General features: G+C 43.6%; 1 protein-coding gene across 3 annotated transcripts in view; it reads left to right on the top strand.

The window, feature by feature from the left end:
- SDK1 (sidekick cell adhesion molecule 1) overlaps positions 1 to 14,869 on the top strand; it is a 667,914-nt gene that overhangs the window by 464,810 nt on the left and 188,235 nt on the right. For all 3 annotated transcript variants that reach the window (XM_019542017.1, XM_019542016.1, XM_019542015.1), the window contains exons 6-7: positions 6,725 to 6,836; positions 7,820 to 8,010. In XM_019542017.1, the coding sequence (XP_019397562.1) occupies positions 6,725 to 6,836; positions 7,820 to 8,010 (303 nt within the window). The remainder of the gene's footprint in view (positions 1 to 6,724; positions 6,837 to 7,819; positions 8,011 to 14,869) is intronic.

Raw genomic sequence — 14,869 nt, 5'->3', positions numbered from 1 at the left:
CAAGCCAGGCTGGCTCTGTGCTGTGCAGTCCCGGCCATGCAGCTGAGAGCCACATGGTGCTGGCTGGGGTGGTTTTGCTCTAGCAGGACATGGTTCCTGACTGCATGGCATAGCATAGAGTCAGCTCAGCTTGGCCCAGCCCCCACGGTGTGGAGCGATCACCAGTGATCCTTCCCTCTACTCCCGCCACCCGTTCTTACCTGAGTTTCCACTCTCAGACAGAGAGAGGGCTGGGGAACAGCCCCATGGTCTCCAGCCCAGAAGCCTCTGCTAGGCAGAAGCTTCAGGTTGGGGGAAGCGGGTGGGGCAGGGCGGAGTCAGGCAGGCCTTGGTGCTGTCACCACTGGGTCCTGCCACCAGCTTCTCTTGCCGCTGGTGCCTCATCAGCTCTGATAAGCAGCCACAAGCAGGTAATAATTTTCGACGTTTTAGAGGGGCCCCATGGGCTGGAGAGAATGGCCTGGTGGGCTGGATCCAGCCTACAGGCTGTATTTTGCCTGCCTCTGGGCTAAGGGAAGGGGATGTGCTAATGAAACGCCAGAAGTACCATCAGAATGGTAGTTGCATGTTCAGCTGATTCTTCACACTACTGCTACAGTTGGATGAGGCAGAGTGAAGCTGGCCCCATGCCTGTAAGAAGGACACACTAACTAATGTTGTATAATAATATTCTTTTTCCCATCTTCATGTTGCAGTTCAGTAGAAAAGGCCAGGTGGGGAAGTGGAATGGGATGGACTAGAGGTTTTTACTGAGTTGGGTTTTACTGAGCACATCCACACGTGCAATTAACGTGCCTGACTTTTTGTGGGGGTCCTAATCCCCACATGGCTGGCAGGCAACTGCTCACCAAGCCAGGGCAGCTCTCCCCACTACAGTTTGCTCCCAGTCAGTGTCTACATGTGCACTTCAGTGCATTAGACTAATCTAACATGCAGTAGTTGCTAGGCATGTGTAAATGGTGACAATTTACTATGCATTAAATTAGTCTAATGCACAGTAAAGCATCTTGTGTACTTGCACCCACTGAGCACCAGGATGACAACCTAGAAAGTCTGAACAGTTTTACTTTATCAGCTCATCTGAAATGGCATGTTTGATGGCCAGTTTTGAACGAGGTTTGCGTGCTGTATCTCTTGTATTATATCCTTAAAACAAAAGCAGCATTGCAGGCATCTTTTTCACAGCATTCTTTTCCATCTAGATTTAGGATCGCTGATACTTCCTGAAGTGTTTTTTTCTGCAAAAGAATTTCCTTTAAAGGAAACTATGAATGTGTGGGCCTTGATCCCATAGATGCCACCTTGTTAAGATTGCATCCCTCATCCTGTTTCCCACAATACAAAAATATAGACTTCATCCTTCACTGGGAACTGGTAGATGTCCTCTTCAGAAGCAGGATAAGGACCCTAGTGAATTACAGCAAGTGACTCTTGGGTGAAGTAAATGGAGACTTTGGCTCTACTTGAGGATGAAATATGGATGTGTGTGCTGCCTACTTAATGTTTATATGAATTTTTAGTGTCACATATATGCTTATTATTACTTCTGGAACTGACATTTCTAGGTACAGTAACAAGGTTTGAAGTAGTAAATATTTTGTTGAGCTTCACATAATGTGAGGATGCAGTTTATTATATCAGATTTAGTAAGTTAGGCACATTAGCTTTCCATTAAATGGAAAGCCATTGTTCTCCTAGTATTATGTCACGATTCGAAAGAAACTTGCTAGGTCTTGATTTGCATCTTTTTTAACCCTGCGTGTTTGAAAACCATTCTTTGATGAGTAATTGTAATCGACTTATTACAATTTCCAGGACACCACGTGAATGGAAAAGAAATAAGCCCACATTCTATTCACTGGTCTCCTCATTACAATTAGTGTTAAAGAAGTAGATGAAGCCCTGCCTGTGGTATTGTTGTGGCTGGGAAGGTACAGTGCACTCCTGGTTCCTGCACTTGCCTGTTTGCTCTACAAAAGGTCATTTTCATGCGGCAAACTCCTTGGGGTTACAACAAAGCCTGCTTCTATTCTGTGGTGGGTTTTGAAGTGGTCTGATTCACCCTCCCAAGGAGCTGATTAGGAGCATGCATCGTTTTTCTCTCCCAGAGGTAGAGGTGAGTAGTGATTCATGCGAAATTAGTGCCTTGTTTGTTGACCGTCTAACATTTACTCTTGATGTCCTTCACCTCTGCCCAAATCAGTGGTGAGTTTTAGTTTCTGTGGTTATTTGCCTCATCAGTAAGAAATTGTTAATCTGATTGGCACTCGTTTTTTATATTTCCTCCCTAGTTGTGAGTAGTGGTAGATCCCTGTGGTCATCTTCAAAAGCTGATTTGCCACATGCCGATATCCAGCTCGCCGTTCCTAGCCATTTTGGGTAAAAGGATCTATCTTTGAACAGACAGGAAAATCACTAAACTTGTAAATCTTTATGGGATGTTTGGAGATGCATTTGTAATTATATTGAAAAAAAGGAAGCGGCTAGTGCCTCATTTCAGCAAAGGATCTCCACTGAGGACAGTGCTTAGACCCACACCCCAAGCTAAAACGTCACAGAAGCGCAGCCCTGAATGAGCCTGGGTCGCAGGGAGCGTGTTAGCACTTTTCCGAATAAAGGCCTGAGATTGCAATCCACGCTGCCTTCTCTCCTGGCATACCTCCCACTGGGGAGAATGTGATTAAGGAATAAAAATCTGAACACTGCAAGGTTGAAAATGCTACTACAAAAATGTTGCTTTTTTTTTTTTTTCTTCATTTTATATTTCTGTAAGCCTCAGCTCTGTCCAGCATGTGAGGAAAGGATCAAAGGTCTTTCAACTACTACCATACTTACTAGATAAACTGAATTTTCCTTCCTTTCTTGCTCTTTGTGACTCTCTGCCGTAGCACTGTAGCTTTCAAACATTTTTCATTCGCAGAACCCTAAAACATTTCAAATGGAGGTGTGGACTCCTTTGGAAATCTGTTATGTGCACAGTGAACATCAGTAGATAATTCCTGGCAAACCGTTGTATTAAAAATAAAAATAGTATCAACGACAGTAATACAATTTTGTGACCTCACCTTTTTGTTCTAATGAGATGATTGAACTTGTTTCTTAGTAGGAAGCACATGAAAGTGTGGTAGGATAGGTGACAGGTTCAGACTTAGATCTCCTTCAGCATCAATTTGTTTCGGTATTTCATTTTTATTGATACTAAGGCTGAAAACCCACTTTCATATAAGTACATGGTGGTGAACAGCATCAAGAATTGAATGGCCTTATCTGTCAGATCAGGATGCTCCTATTTTATTTTCAACCAGAGTCGGACAAGAGGTTCCTGCTTGAATTCAAGTTTCAGTCCCCAACCACAGGATAACTTGAGTAATTGCTCTTCTTCTTTAGCTCTTAGACAGGAGCTAGAGTTACAGTCTGCTGCAAAGGGTTACATATCCACTCGTTCTCATTGACCATTTCAGTACTGGTGAAACTGAGATTTGAGCACCAGCAGATATTCCTCGAGCTTGCTTTTCACATCACTGTCTAGCATGAACTCATTTCCAGCCAAAAAGCTATCAAGGGTTTTGAGTGTGTCAGAATTGTTTTCTCTTCCTCAAGAAACCCCATATTGAAGCTTCTTGATGAAATCCATCAGGTACAGTCCCCTGAATATGCAAGCAACCGTTCCCCTAGGGGTTCTTCAGATTGCCACGGCAAACCCTCACATTCTTGGTGGTTCTTTGCAGATGGAGATGTTAAGAAGGTAACTGCCCATGCCGGTTGCAGGCCCACTAGTGACTAATTCCAGTTGCAGAGAAGCGAACCCTGCTGCAATGGTAACACGTGTATGACTGCTTGCTGCTTGTTGAGGGTGTATCTTTCCTTCTACTCCTCTTCTCCTCAGTGTTGGCTCTGCGTTGACATTCAAAGAAGGCTGTTGCCTTTTTGATTTGGAGCCTCCGGGCATCACGATCTGCAGTCTGTTTCCCACAGTTCGTGGTCAATACTGCAGCAGGCAGAAAAGGACAACTGCAGAGTGTCCTTGAAGTGCTTGACTGGGGCCCCGCTGTTGCATTTCCCAGTTATCAATTCCCTGTACAGCACAGCCTTTGGTAGGCAGTTGTCATCCATCTGGGCCATGTGGCCTGCACACCGCAGTGGAGCCTGCAAGACAGTCGCCTCAATACTGGTGGTATTGGCTCTTTGTAGCACCTTCATGTTGGTGACAATCATGCCACTGGGTCTTGAGAATGGTGCGGAGACAGTGCTGATGAAAGGACTCAAGGAGGTATACACGGCATCGATATAAGACCCATGACTCAGCACCGTGCAGTATGGTGGAGATAATAACAGCTCTGTACACCTTGACTTCGGTCTGCACCCGCAGGTTTTGACTATTCCAGATCAGCTTGTAGACTCTGCCGAAGGCACTGCTAGCTTATGAGAGTCTGTTGCCTACCTCCTGGTCGATCATGGCATCATATGAGATGACACTTCCCAGGTAGGTGAACTGCTTGACCGCATTTAGCTCAGTTCCTTTGGTAGTCATCTTCGGCGGCACATAAGCTTGGCGTGGAGCTGGCTGATGAAAAACTTCAGTCTTCTTTAGGGTGATGGTATGTTCGAAGAGTTGTGCTGCACTAGCAAAGCAAGTGGTCATGTGGTGCAGGTCATGTTGGGTGTGGGCCACCAGGGCACAATCGTCTGCAAACAGATGTTCATGGTTGAGCTGTTGCAAGGTCTTTGTGTGAGCCTGTAGCCATCTGAGGTTGAAGACGTTTCCATCTGCCCAGAAGTGGACGTAAACATCTTCCTCACCTTCCCCAAGATTGTCTGACACTCGTTGGTAAAGAAAATGGTGAACAGGGTAGGCGCGAGTACACAGCTTTGCTTAATTCCAGTGGAGATCAGGAAGGGATCAGAGAGGTGGTTGTTGTACTTGATTTGTCCATGCTGACTGCCACAGAGTTGCCTGACCATGGTGAGGAGCTTAGGTGGGCATCCGAGCTTCTTGAGACTCTTCCAGAGGCCATTTTGCCTTAGAGTCAGATGCCTTAGTAAGGTCAATGAAAGTGATAGACAGCCCCTTGTTCAGCGCCCGGCACTTTTCCTGCATTTTGTCTGAGCACAAATACCATGTCTATCATGCCTCTGTTTGCTCCAAAGCCTCACATATTCATGTGTATTAGATGTGCTGTGAAGATCAGGTAGTAGGTATCCCTAGACCCCACCAGACTTTTGCTGATGGCCTCCCATCAGTTTTGTAGGACCTAATTTTTCACTGAAAATATGTGCAGTTCTTATTGTTCCAAATAAAGGTTTCTCTAAGCGCCTGAAGGCACTGCCAATTTTCCCAATGGAAATTCCATCCAAGCTGGTATGCGTGCACGCATGCACTCTCTCACTCACTCGCACGCTCACTCACACACTGACACACCCACACAAACACGTGTACACACACACATGCCTGTTCCAGTTTGTAGATCGATGTTGGCGGGGGAGTGCAGGGGCTGCAGGGCTCCATTGCCACTGGGTTCCACGTGAAACGGTGGCAGTGGCAGGATGAGGCAAGGCTGCCCACATGTACTCTGCCTGCTGGCACTCGGGTGGCCTCTGGCTGTGCGGGGAGCCCGAGCAGCGTCAGCACCGGTGGTGCTTCCCCTTCGGGCAGAGCCACCATCTTTACAGCCACCCAGACCTAGCTGCGCTCCATGGACCCCCATGGCTCTGCAGACCACAGCTTGAAAACCACTGCTATAGTAGAGGTAGTAGGACTTGGTACCTTTCCTCTGCCAGTCTCCTGTTCTGTTTACCCTTAATGAAAGATTTGTGCATGGGTAAACCCTCCTTAGCACAAAGCATTTGATGAGCCAGCTTGGATTTACATCCGTATGGATATATTTTAATTTCTTTTCTCTGTTACTCCTTTAATGGATTCTTTATTTTTAGGAATTTTTATTATTCCCTTATTCATGTTAAAAAATAGCTATGGGGTGTTTGTTCCCTCCAAATGAATAGCTCGAAGCAAAGAAATAACTTATTGGTATTTTAATTCATTTATTAAATGCATACCCAGAAAATTTAGAAATGAAACAAAAAGCAGCCTTTTTACCATTTTTCTAGTGTCTGCTGACTGTTGCATAAGCTAAATTATTTACAGTTTGATGCCTCACAAAAGAGAAGCAGATTTGGGTTATTTACTTTTCTGATAAGAAAAAAGGATTGAAGTTGCTGTGATATGCTGCTTTGTTAATTTTGTATTTGTTCCCTGGTGTATAAAAATCCTTCTAAAGCACTAACGCGAGTACTGGCAGGCTCTTTTGAAATGGTATGGAAGTTGTAAGATTAAAAAAAAAAACAAACCCACATGAAAAGGTCTTAAAAATATAAGTCAGCAAGTGTTAGATAAAAATAAAAGTGCTCAGTAGTTGAAAACCTGTAGGATGCTTAATTTGTTTGCTCTCCATTTAGGAGAGGCCTCTGCACTCCATATGGGAGTAGTCCTCATGAGCTGTGTGTTTTGGATGATGGCAAGCTGAGTATATTGAAACAGCGTGTTTGTACAGTATAATGAAAACCACTGAAAATGGCCATGCTGAAGATCTCCCCCTAATGAGGAGATTAAGACCCCCCCGGGTAAGGTGGAAGAGAGAAAATCATAGCCTCGTCCTCTGCCTGGGAGGTTTCGGCCGTCGTCGTTGTTCGTGCGGTGTTTTCACGCTGTTCTTTCTGCCCTTTGTAGATGCCAACGACTCGTCGGACACGACGGCTCCTGTCATTGTAATCCCCCCACGGAATACCAGCGTGGTAGCGGGGAGCAGCGAAATCATGCTGGAATGCGTGGCCAACGCAAGGTATTGTAATAGCAGGACCAATAATAAAGACCCATTTTAAGAAACCGCCTTCTGTTCAAGGGGAGAAAGAGCATCTGTTTTATTTCACGCTTGCAATAAGCATAGAGCCTGCTTTTCTCCCAGCGATAAGAAATCTGGTTTGTCAAGCCGTGTGGCCAGTTTACCATACAGATTATTTCTCGGAAAATAAGGCACTAGAAATAATTGCTTTCCTACCTGTTACTCATAGAGGAAAAAGGGAGAAAACAGAAATGTAACATTTTGCTGCCAGCAAACACTGTGGTCCAGAAGTCCATAAATGTTAGAGGTTAATCCTATTCTGGTTGTGTCACCTATTGCATGTTCACAGCCTACAGTTCCTCTTAATTGATTTTGGAGGACTTTCTTCCATTCTCCTCCAGCTGCATAAATAGAGCAGAGGTGGCATGGTACCGCATATACTTACTAGAGTTTTTCTGTGTCCAGTGATTACTACTCAGTTGTTTGCATTAGGACACCAACTAATTTCCAGGAGTCACTCCTATTAAAGGCACTAGAAATTTAGCCATTGCATAAATTGGGAGTAGGATTGAACTGCAGGAAAGTTAAAGGGTTGAGACTCTAGATGATAAGAGGACCAATTGATTACCTCTCTCTGAAGGCAGAGATGTTCTTGATCTAGTTAGTGCTACCTCTGTAATTGAGTCATAATGAAAGCACCTCCCTTGCAGCTGATTCCCTTAGTTTTTATTTTTAATGTCCTTTGCTCAGACAAATCAAATCATTAGCATTTCATTTCCATTGCTATAACAGTTAGCTGTGCTTGTATATGAGTAGCTTGTAGCCGTGATACATGGCCGTTAGATCTGGATTTATTTCTAAGCAGCTAATGCTCAGTCTACCAGGGATATTGGAAGAATAAGGTGAGTTGTATGCTCTGGGTATCCGTGCAGATGCCATTATTCACTGCAATAACTGGAATGTATTTTTTTCCCCCCTTGCAGACCTGTTGAGAAACTAAGCATTTCCTGGAAGAGAAACGGAATAAAAATAACCAGCGGAATTAGTAGTTTTGGGAGACGTCTCACTATTACCAATCCGACCTCTGCTGACGTTGGGATGTACTTCTGTGTGGCGGAGTTGAGAGACAGCCTTGCTGAACCAGCGAGAGCAAAAGCCTTCCTATCTATTTTGGGTAGGATCCCTTTAAATCTAAAGAGAGTGTGTTTTATAGTAAAATCAGGCTTGGGTTTAGATACAATAGGAAATAGAATTGATATTTTAATATTTCATCAACCTTACATTTGAGCCTCTCCTCAGTGAATGGGACAAAAGAGGTGAAGTGAGGTTATCTTGCAAATTAATTCAGCTCTTTTTCTCCGTGAATATAAATTCATCAGGCATGCTCTCTTTTTTCGTTAACTGATGTGAGTCTGAATATCCTGCGAAACTTAAATTTAATCTTGAATCAGCAGTAAAATCCTTATTGGACAGATTCCACATCTTGGCTTTTAGCTGCATTAAACTCCGATTAACTCCCAGCTTGCTAACATTTCGTTTTAGGATGTCAAGTGCCTGTTTTTCTGATGCAGCCTTTTAGAAGGGCTTTTGTGCATTTTTGCGCACTTTTACAAGCCCCAGCATGGGGCCAAGGATGTTCCCAGGCGCATAGCCAGGCAGATGTCACTAGTGAGGTAACAAAAGGGAGAAGAAAGCTGATTTAACAAGAGTGCTATGGGCTTTACCTCTGACTGGAAGAGAAGAATTGGAGCTTGATTTTTTTTAAAGGAACATTATTACATTCCAATTAAACTTTAAAATAGTTTAATCTCCCCATTAGGTATCTGGGGTATTCTCTGGTTGTCTTTTCTAATGTCACTAATTAGCAATAGGTATTTGCAAATTCAGCGTCCCCCATCTGCCTGTGTGGCCCTTGACTAATTCATCGTGGCTCAGTCACAGAAGGTTTTCTATACCCTCAGCTTGCGAGGATGCTCAGTACCACACAGGAGGCCTTGACTGTCTTGTAGGATCAGGCCTTATTTCCTTCACCCCATGGCTCATGCCCTCTAACCATAGCCTCCTGGGATGGAGTGGGTAGAAGGAGGCTGTGTAGCATGTAGAGGAAGACTCACTTTGTCCGTAGGTATTTTGGAAGTCAGCAAAGATGGGGAAAAATGAAGGGCAGAATTGTGTTGTATAGTTTGATAAGAGGTTACATATCAGAAAAATAAATGCTGGTGATGCTTTAGTCCTTCAAATACACAGCTTGGCGAGCATATGAAAAATCTTTCCTTGCGTCACTTTTTTATGCTACGTTAATGTTATCAGGGAATTGGATTATCCCCCGTGGCACAGATATAGAAAAGCTAACATCCTTTGTATGAGCAAGGGCCCTTGCCCTACAGGGGCACTGATCTGTTCCCACCATCATCATCCCCTTGTGGGTTTTTGCCAAGGGAGGAGGATTGCAATTTCCTCCAGGCACTCCCGTGCTATCAGAGACTTTAGCAAATGCCATGCGGGCTCCCCAGCTACCACAGTCATCGCTCCTCCTGGGCCAGCACTGCTCGCAGTCTGGACTGTGGCAGACCCCTCAGGAGGTCTTGGTGCAGAGGGGATGGTGTCCTCCATCTGGCACTGCCTCCCAGGGCTTCCCTGGCAGAAGTCAGCAGAAACCAGAGGGAAATTCAGTCCCCTGCCAGAAAAATCACATTGATACAATTAGAAAATGCCTGTCCAGGGCATGTCATATGCTGACAGGAAACAAATGAGCACTTTTGACTCTCGATAAAGCTTGGTGGGAAATTTTAAATGCAAAAAGGGGCTTTTGAGTTATGATCCAGTGGTGATTCCATCAGCCTTGGTCTGATTTTTACCACGTGCCGTGATGACTGTGGCTATAGATACCAATCCTAGATAGACAGATAGATCATTTTGCTGTTATTGGCCTCCAAACTGCTTGGGTGGCTCCGAAGTGATGCACAGGCTGCGTAGTAGATTTGCAGATAGAAGCGAGCATGCCATTCTTTGCATCTCCTTCAGCATACCGCAAGACTCATATACAGGCTCCGTTTCACTGACAGTGCTTTAAGGCAGTTTGTTAGAGAAAAAGTAGCTCCTCTCTCTTCAAAGCTCAGTGCCCGTTTCAAACCATCCAGTCCCTCCTTTAGACTGTAATTTAGAGCAGACCGCATGAAGTTTGATTCCAACTTCTTTCCTTTGTACTCGGGTTCCTTAGAATTACTACCTCCCAGCTTCCTTGCCTTTAAGGAGCAGGGACACGTTTCTTTTATTTATGATTTTGGTTGGGAGCGCTTCTTTATTCATAAGATTTTATTGTAACGAGTTTCATTTTGCTACTGTGCTGTCAGATCTTGCCTGGCTCAATGCTTAAAGCACTAAGTGTAAAAGGCTCTTAAATATCGTTAGAATGAACCTGAAAAACAATCATTGGGGAATCGTATTAAAATAGTGATGCCTCCTTTGATTAGCAGCTTATCTACTGTCTTATTTTTAGATGTTTTATGCATTTCTTACTCAGTTTTATGGGACTGTCGGTGAATGATGTTATGAAAAGGCCCGTAGATACGAAGAAGCAGATGAAAGAAAGCAGAAACAAATTGGTTACCAATTACTTTTATTTTGTCCTGATGGAACAAGACACTTTAGTTGCAGGTGTTTACTCAGTGTGTCAGCAGTCACTGCTACTTTTCTTTATTTATGAGTCTCTTGAACAGCAGGATGGATTCCAAACAGGAAGCTGAATCAAGGGATTAGTAGTTAATTCATGAAGAAGCGGCTCGTGTTCAACCTCAGAGCTCCAAGATGGAACGGAGCCATTGTTTAATTAGCAAGGGAACCGCATCTGGAGGGAAGTAGAGATGGGGGCCAAAAACAGAGTCTGCTCCTCCTAATAGGATGCTCTTTTCAGAGACATTTCCCTCTTAACTTACATTATTAAAATCTGTTTTAATAGCAGTTACCCAGACACTGCTTGTGTCTATCCATTTGCGGGCATGAAATATTTGTAGAGACACAAGCTGATTACCGCATCCCGCCGTCAACTGCACTGCTTCGTGGAGTACTGTAGACCAAAATGTAGTAAGAGATCCAAAAAATAAATGTGTTAATAGAAGAGTTTCTTTTAAAGCTTCTCATGAAAGGTCAAAAGTATCCATGGATTAAAACAACGACGAGAAACGCATGAATAGTTGGATAGGAGGCAAAGACAGATGTTCCTCCTGTTACCATATAGAACAGCAAAAATGATGAAAAGAGATGCTGTCAAGAACATTAGAAAGATTAAAGGAGCTAAAGCATCCTTAAAACACATTGTTCCCAATTAATATGGCATGCAATGAGGAATCGACATAAAAATGCTTTATTAGAAGCCAGGGGAGTCCAATATAAGGGCCCCTCCATTACTACCCCAGCAGGATCTCCAAGAGGGATTATACAATATATCTGATTTGTATGCTGCAACCAAGTGTCATATTTGCACAATTTCGTATTAAGTAATGTAATAGAATGGCAGCCCGGGAGCGAAAAGAAAGCCTGCTCGCCTTGGGCCGCACTGAAATTTTCCACTGAACGTGGCAAAGCTGTTCCTGACATCTTCATATTGTTCCAGCAGAGAGAAACCGAGGTGGTCCCAAACTCTGGTTTTATTAGCTGCAATTGTTACACATTTTTTAAAGAGCAGCATATTATTCAGTTAGCGGAATAGCAGTTTGGGGAAGATTTGTTGCAAATTAGATAAGAACACATTTGTTTCACCACTAACTATCAGAAGATTAAGTAACTTGACGGGAGTCTGTTCATGACAGACTCATTTGGAGACAACGGATTTTTTTTTAAATAAAAACTTTATTCCAGTTCTTCAAATTCCTTTACAACCAGTGCAAAATAGTTATTTTTAAACTGACTTTTATATGGACGATTATGAATTCCAGGAGCTTGAGAGCATATGGAAACAAATCCTTCCGCTGTGTGAAAATGATTGTCCTCTAAAGCCGGGTAAAAATTAAAAGTAAAAACTGGACAAAATGAGAGAGAGAGACGAGCAACAATGCAAAGATGTTAGAAAGGTCTTGTGGGATAAAGCTCCATGTTGGCCACCACTTGGCAAGCATAAAGGAGTAAAAACAAATGGTAGAAGAGAGGAAAATGTTACGATGGAGGATTCCTCTTCTGGTGTCTTTTTCTACAGCTGGAAAGCATCACCAGCATTTTTTTTTCTCCCTGAGTTTTTCTATCTGTGCTGGTATACATTTATTTCTCAGGGTTGGGGCAGTAAGGAGTGAGGGGTTAGAGGGTCCTTCATGCCTGTCTCTCTTGTGCAGACTGTATCAGATCTCAGCCTGCCCCAGAGATGAAGTACAATGGGTCCATGGGTTTCAGAGTATTCAGGTTACTAGAGATGACCTGGTTGGAAGCAGAGGCGAACTGTAATTTGGCTTGCAGTCACAGGTAGTAGGTAGTCCAGCATGCTTCTAGCCCAGCATTAGCAAAGGTACCACAAACCAAGTCTTTAAACCAGAGGTGATTTCTTTAAGGATTATGAACAATTTGGTTACCAATTACTCTTATTTTGGTACATTTGTGCATGGGGAAAATGAAGTATAGGAGAACTACCTGAAATAGAAAAGCCATTTGATTTGCCTAGACTAAAGTTCAGAAGCTCAGCGAAGAAGCAGCTTTCCGGTGGTCTCCTGAAGCATGTGGAAAGGGAATATCCAAATTCATTTCTGAGGTTTGCAGACTGTGGGACTGTGATTGGAATCCACATCTCAGCCCTTTAAGAATCGTTTTTACTACTGTTAGTGTTTGGATTTGTGCTTGTTAACACACACACACACACGCACACACACACACTTTAGTCATCCTTCTTATAAATTAAAATACAGTCACCTCAAAGGATGGTAACCACTCCCCTCTTTGAGAGCACAACTGTGCTAGCTACGACAGTGCATAAAGACCATCATAACTAGGACAGAGAGGGATTTATCCTGAGCCTCATAATATCCAAGAGATACTAAAGACTACTGAGGGTTGTCTGTTAATTATTTCTGTAATAAAGTTCTTCTGTGATTCTCAGAAAAGGAAAAGTCCTGGTTCAAGGAAATCTGCCACCAACAACTATATATGTAGATGGAGTTGTACTCCCCAAATGGACACTTTTATCCACCTGCTGGAGTTAGATGCTTTACACTTGCAAGGCACTTTAAAGCCCCCAGTTCTACGTTCTTACAGGATGTTCCCAGACTAAATTAGTTTATGCTAATGTTGCAGACAGGCTTCCAAGTTTAGGGCTCAATTTTCCTTTTAAATATGCAATATGAAATTCTCAGTCATATAGGAATATCAACTTGTGGAGGAGCCCCCAGGGCTTACTCTGCTCTTTCTGACTTTCATGCACGTATCTCGGATTAGGTCATGCATCTCTGATGCAGCTTGAAGGGTGTGTAATGGATGCTGATTGATATCTTTTGAATTTTAAAATCAGTGGCCATATAAGTCTATGTGGGAGAGCTTTGAATAGTATCAGATTTTGCAGACTCCCAAGGGGCTTGCAAGGAGGCTCTTTTCAGAATGCAGCCAATGGTGCAAAAAAAAATCCTCAACAGATATTTAAGCCCTGTATTTATTACCAAATATCCCTTGTTCCTTTTGCTTATTCCTGACTCTTTAGTTAAGATCAATTCAGTTCAGATACTAATTGTGGCGGTGACAGCTGAAATGTAAAGGGGGACAGGAATGTGAGAATAACCCCTTGGGAGCATGTGTCAGATTAACCTTTACCTCTTTCATCTGTCTGCTCCCATCATGCAATCAATGAGGCTAAATGGCAATAATTTACTCATAAATAAGATGGGTGGCAAATTATTATTGCTGCAGTTCCACTTATTGTGGGACAGAACAGAAGACATAAGAGTTGTAGATCATCACTCCCGTCCCCCATTCCCACCCTGCTTTAAAGCACTGTAAGCGTTTTGTCTGTTCACATCCGTGTCTGAAACAATACAGGATCTGTTCTTCTCTATCTGGTATCAGCTACGCACATCTTATTACACAGCATTTTGTGCCAGGAGAGTAAGCATGATCTAATGGGCCTAAATCAAATGGTTGACCTGATCCAAAGAAACTGTTGTCATCCTCTGGGAACTTTTGTTTCTGGCTCTTCTGATGTGGTAGTTTGGAAAGTATTGTACCTACACTGCACATTTTAAATTTCAGCACATCACGGTTGCCTAATATGATACATGCTTAACTTTTCATACTGTGTGATTTAAACCAGTCCTTACTTCATACCCTATAAATATGCAATAAATTAATACATTATAGAGTTGGAAGGGACCCAACGAATCATCATGTCCAAACCCCCGCCTCTGGCAGGAAAGAGGACCGAGGTCAGACAAGCCCAGCTAGGTGACTGTCAAGCCTCCTCTTGAAGACCTCCAAGTTAGGTGATAGCACCACCTCTCTTGGCAGCCCGTTCCAGATTCTGGCCACCCTTACTGTAAAAAATGTCTTCCTAATGTCTAACCTAAATCTGCTCTCTACTAGTTTGCACCCATTATTCCTAGTTACTTCCTGGGGCACTCTGGTAAACAGCGCACCACCAATTCCCTGCTGTCCTCCTCTGATAAACTTATAGACGGCTACAAGGTCACCCCTCAGCCATCTTTTGTGAAGGCTGAAGAGATCCAGATCTCTCAACCTCCCCTCGTAGGGTCTTTCACGGAGGCCACTAATCATGCAAGTGGCCTCCTCTGGACCCTCTCCAGATTCTCCGTGTCCCTCTTGAAGTGCGGTGCCCAAAACTGGATGCACTACTCCAGCTGTGGCCTGACCAGTGCTGCATAGCGGGGAAGCATCACCTCCCTCACTCTGTTGGTCATGCATCTGTTAATACACAACAAGGTGTGGTTGGCTTTGTTGATGGCCTCGTTGCACTGCGGGCTCATGTTCATCTTGGAGTCAACTATGACTCCAAGATCCCTCTCAGCCACTGAGCTGCCGAGGAGGTCATCCCCCAACTTGTAGGTGTG

This window comes from Crocodylus porosus, unplaced genomic scaffold (genome assembly GCF_001723895.1).
Source record: "Crocodylus porosus isolate Cpor-Errol unplaced genomic scaffold, CroPor_comp1, whole genome shotgun sequence".
Lineage (NCBI taxonomy): Eukaryota > Metazoa > Chordata > Crocodylia > Crocodylidae > Crocodylus > Crocodylus porosus.
Note: the sequence above shows the minus strand (reverse complement) of the source record. Positions and strands in the feature narration are given on the sequence as shown.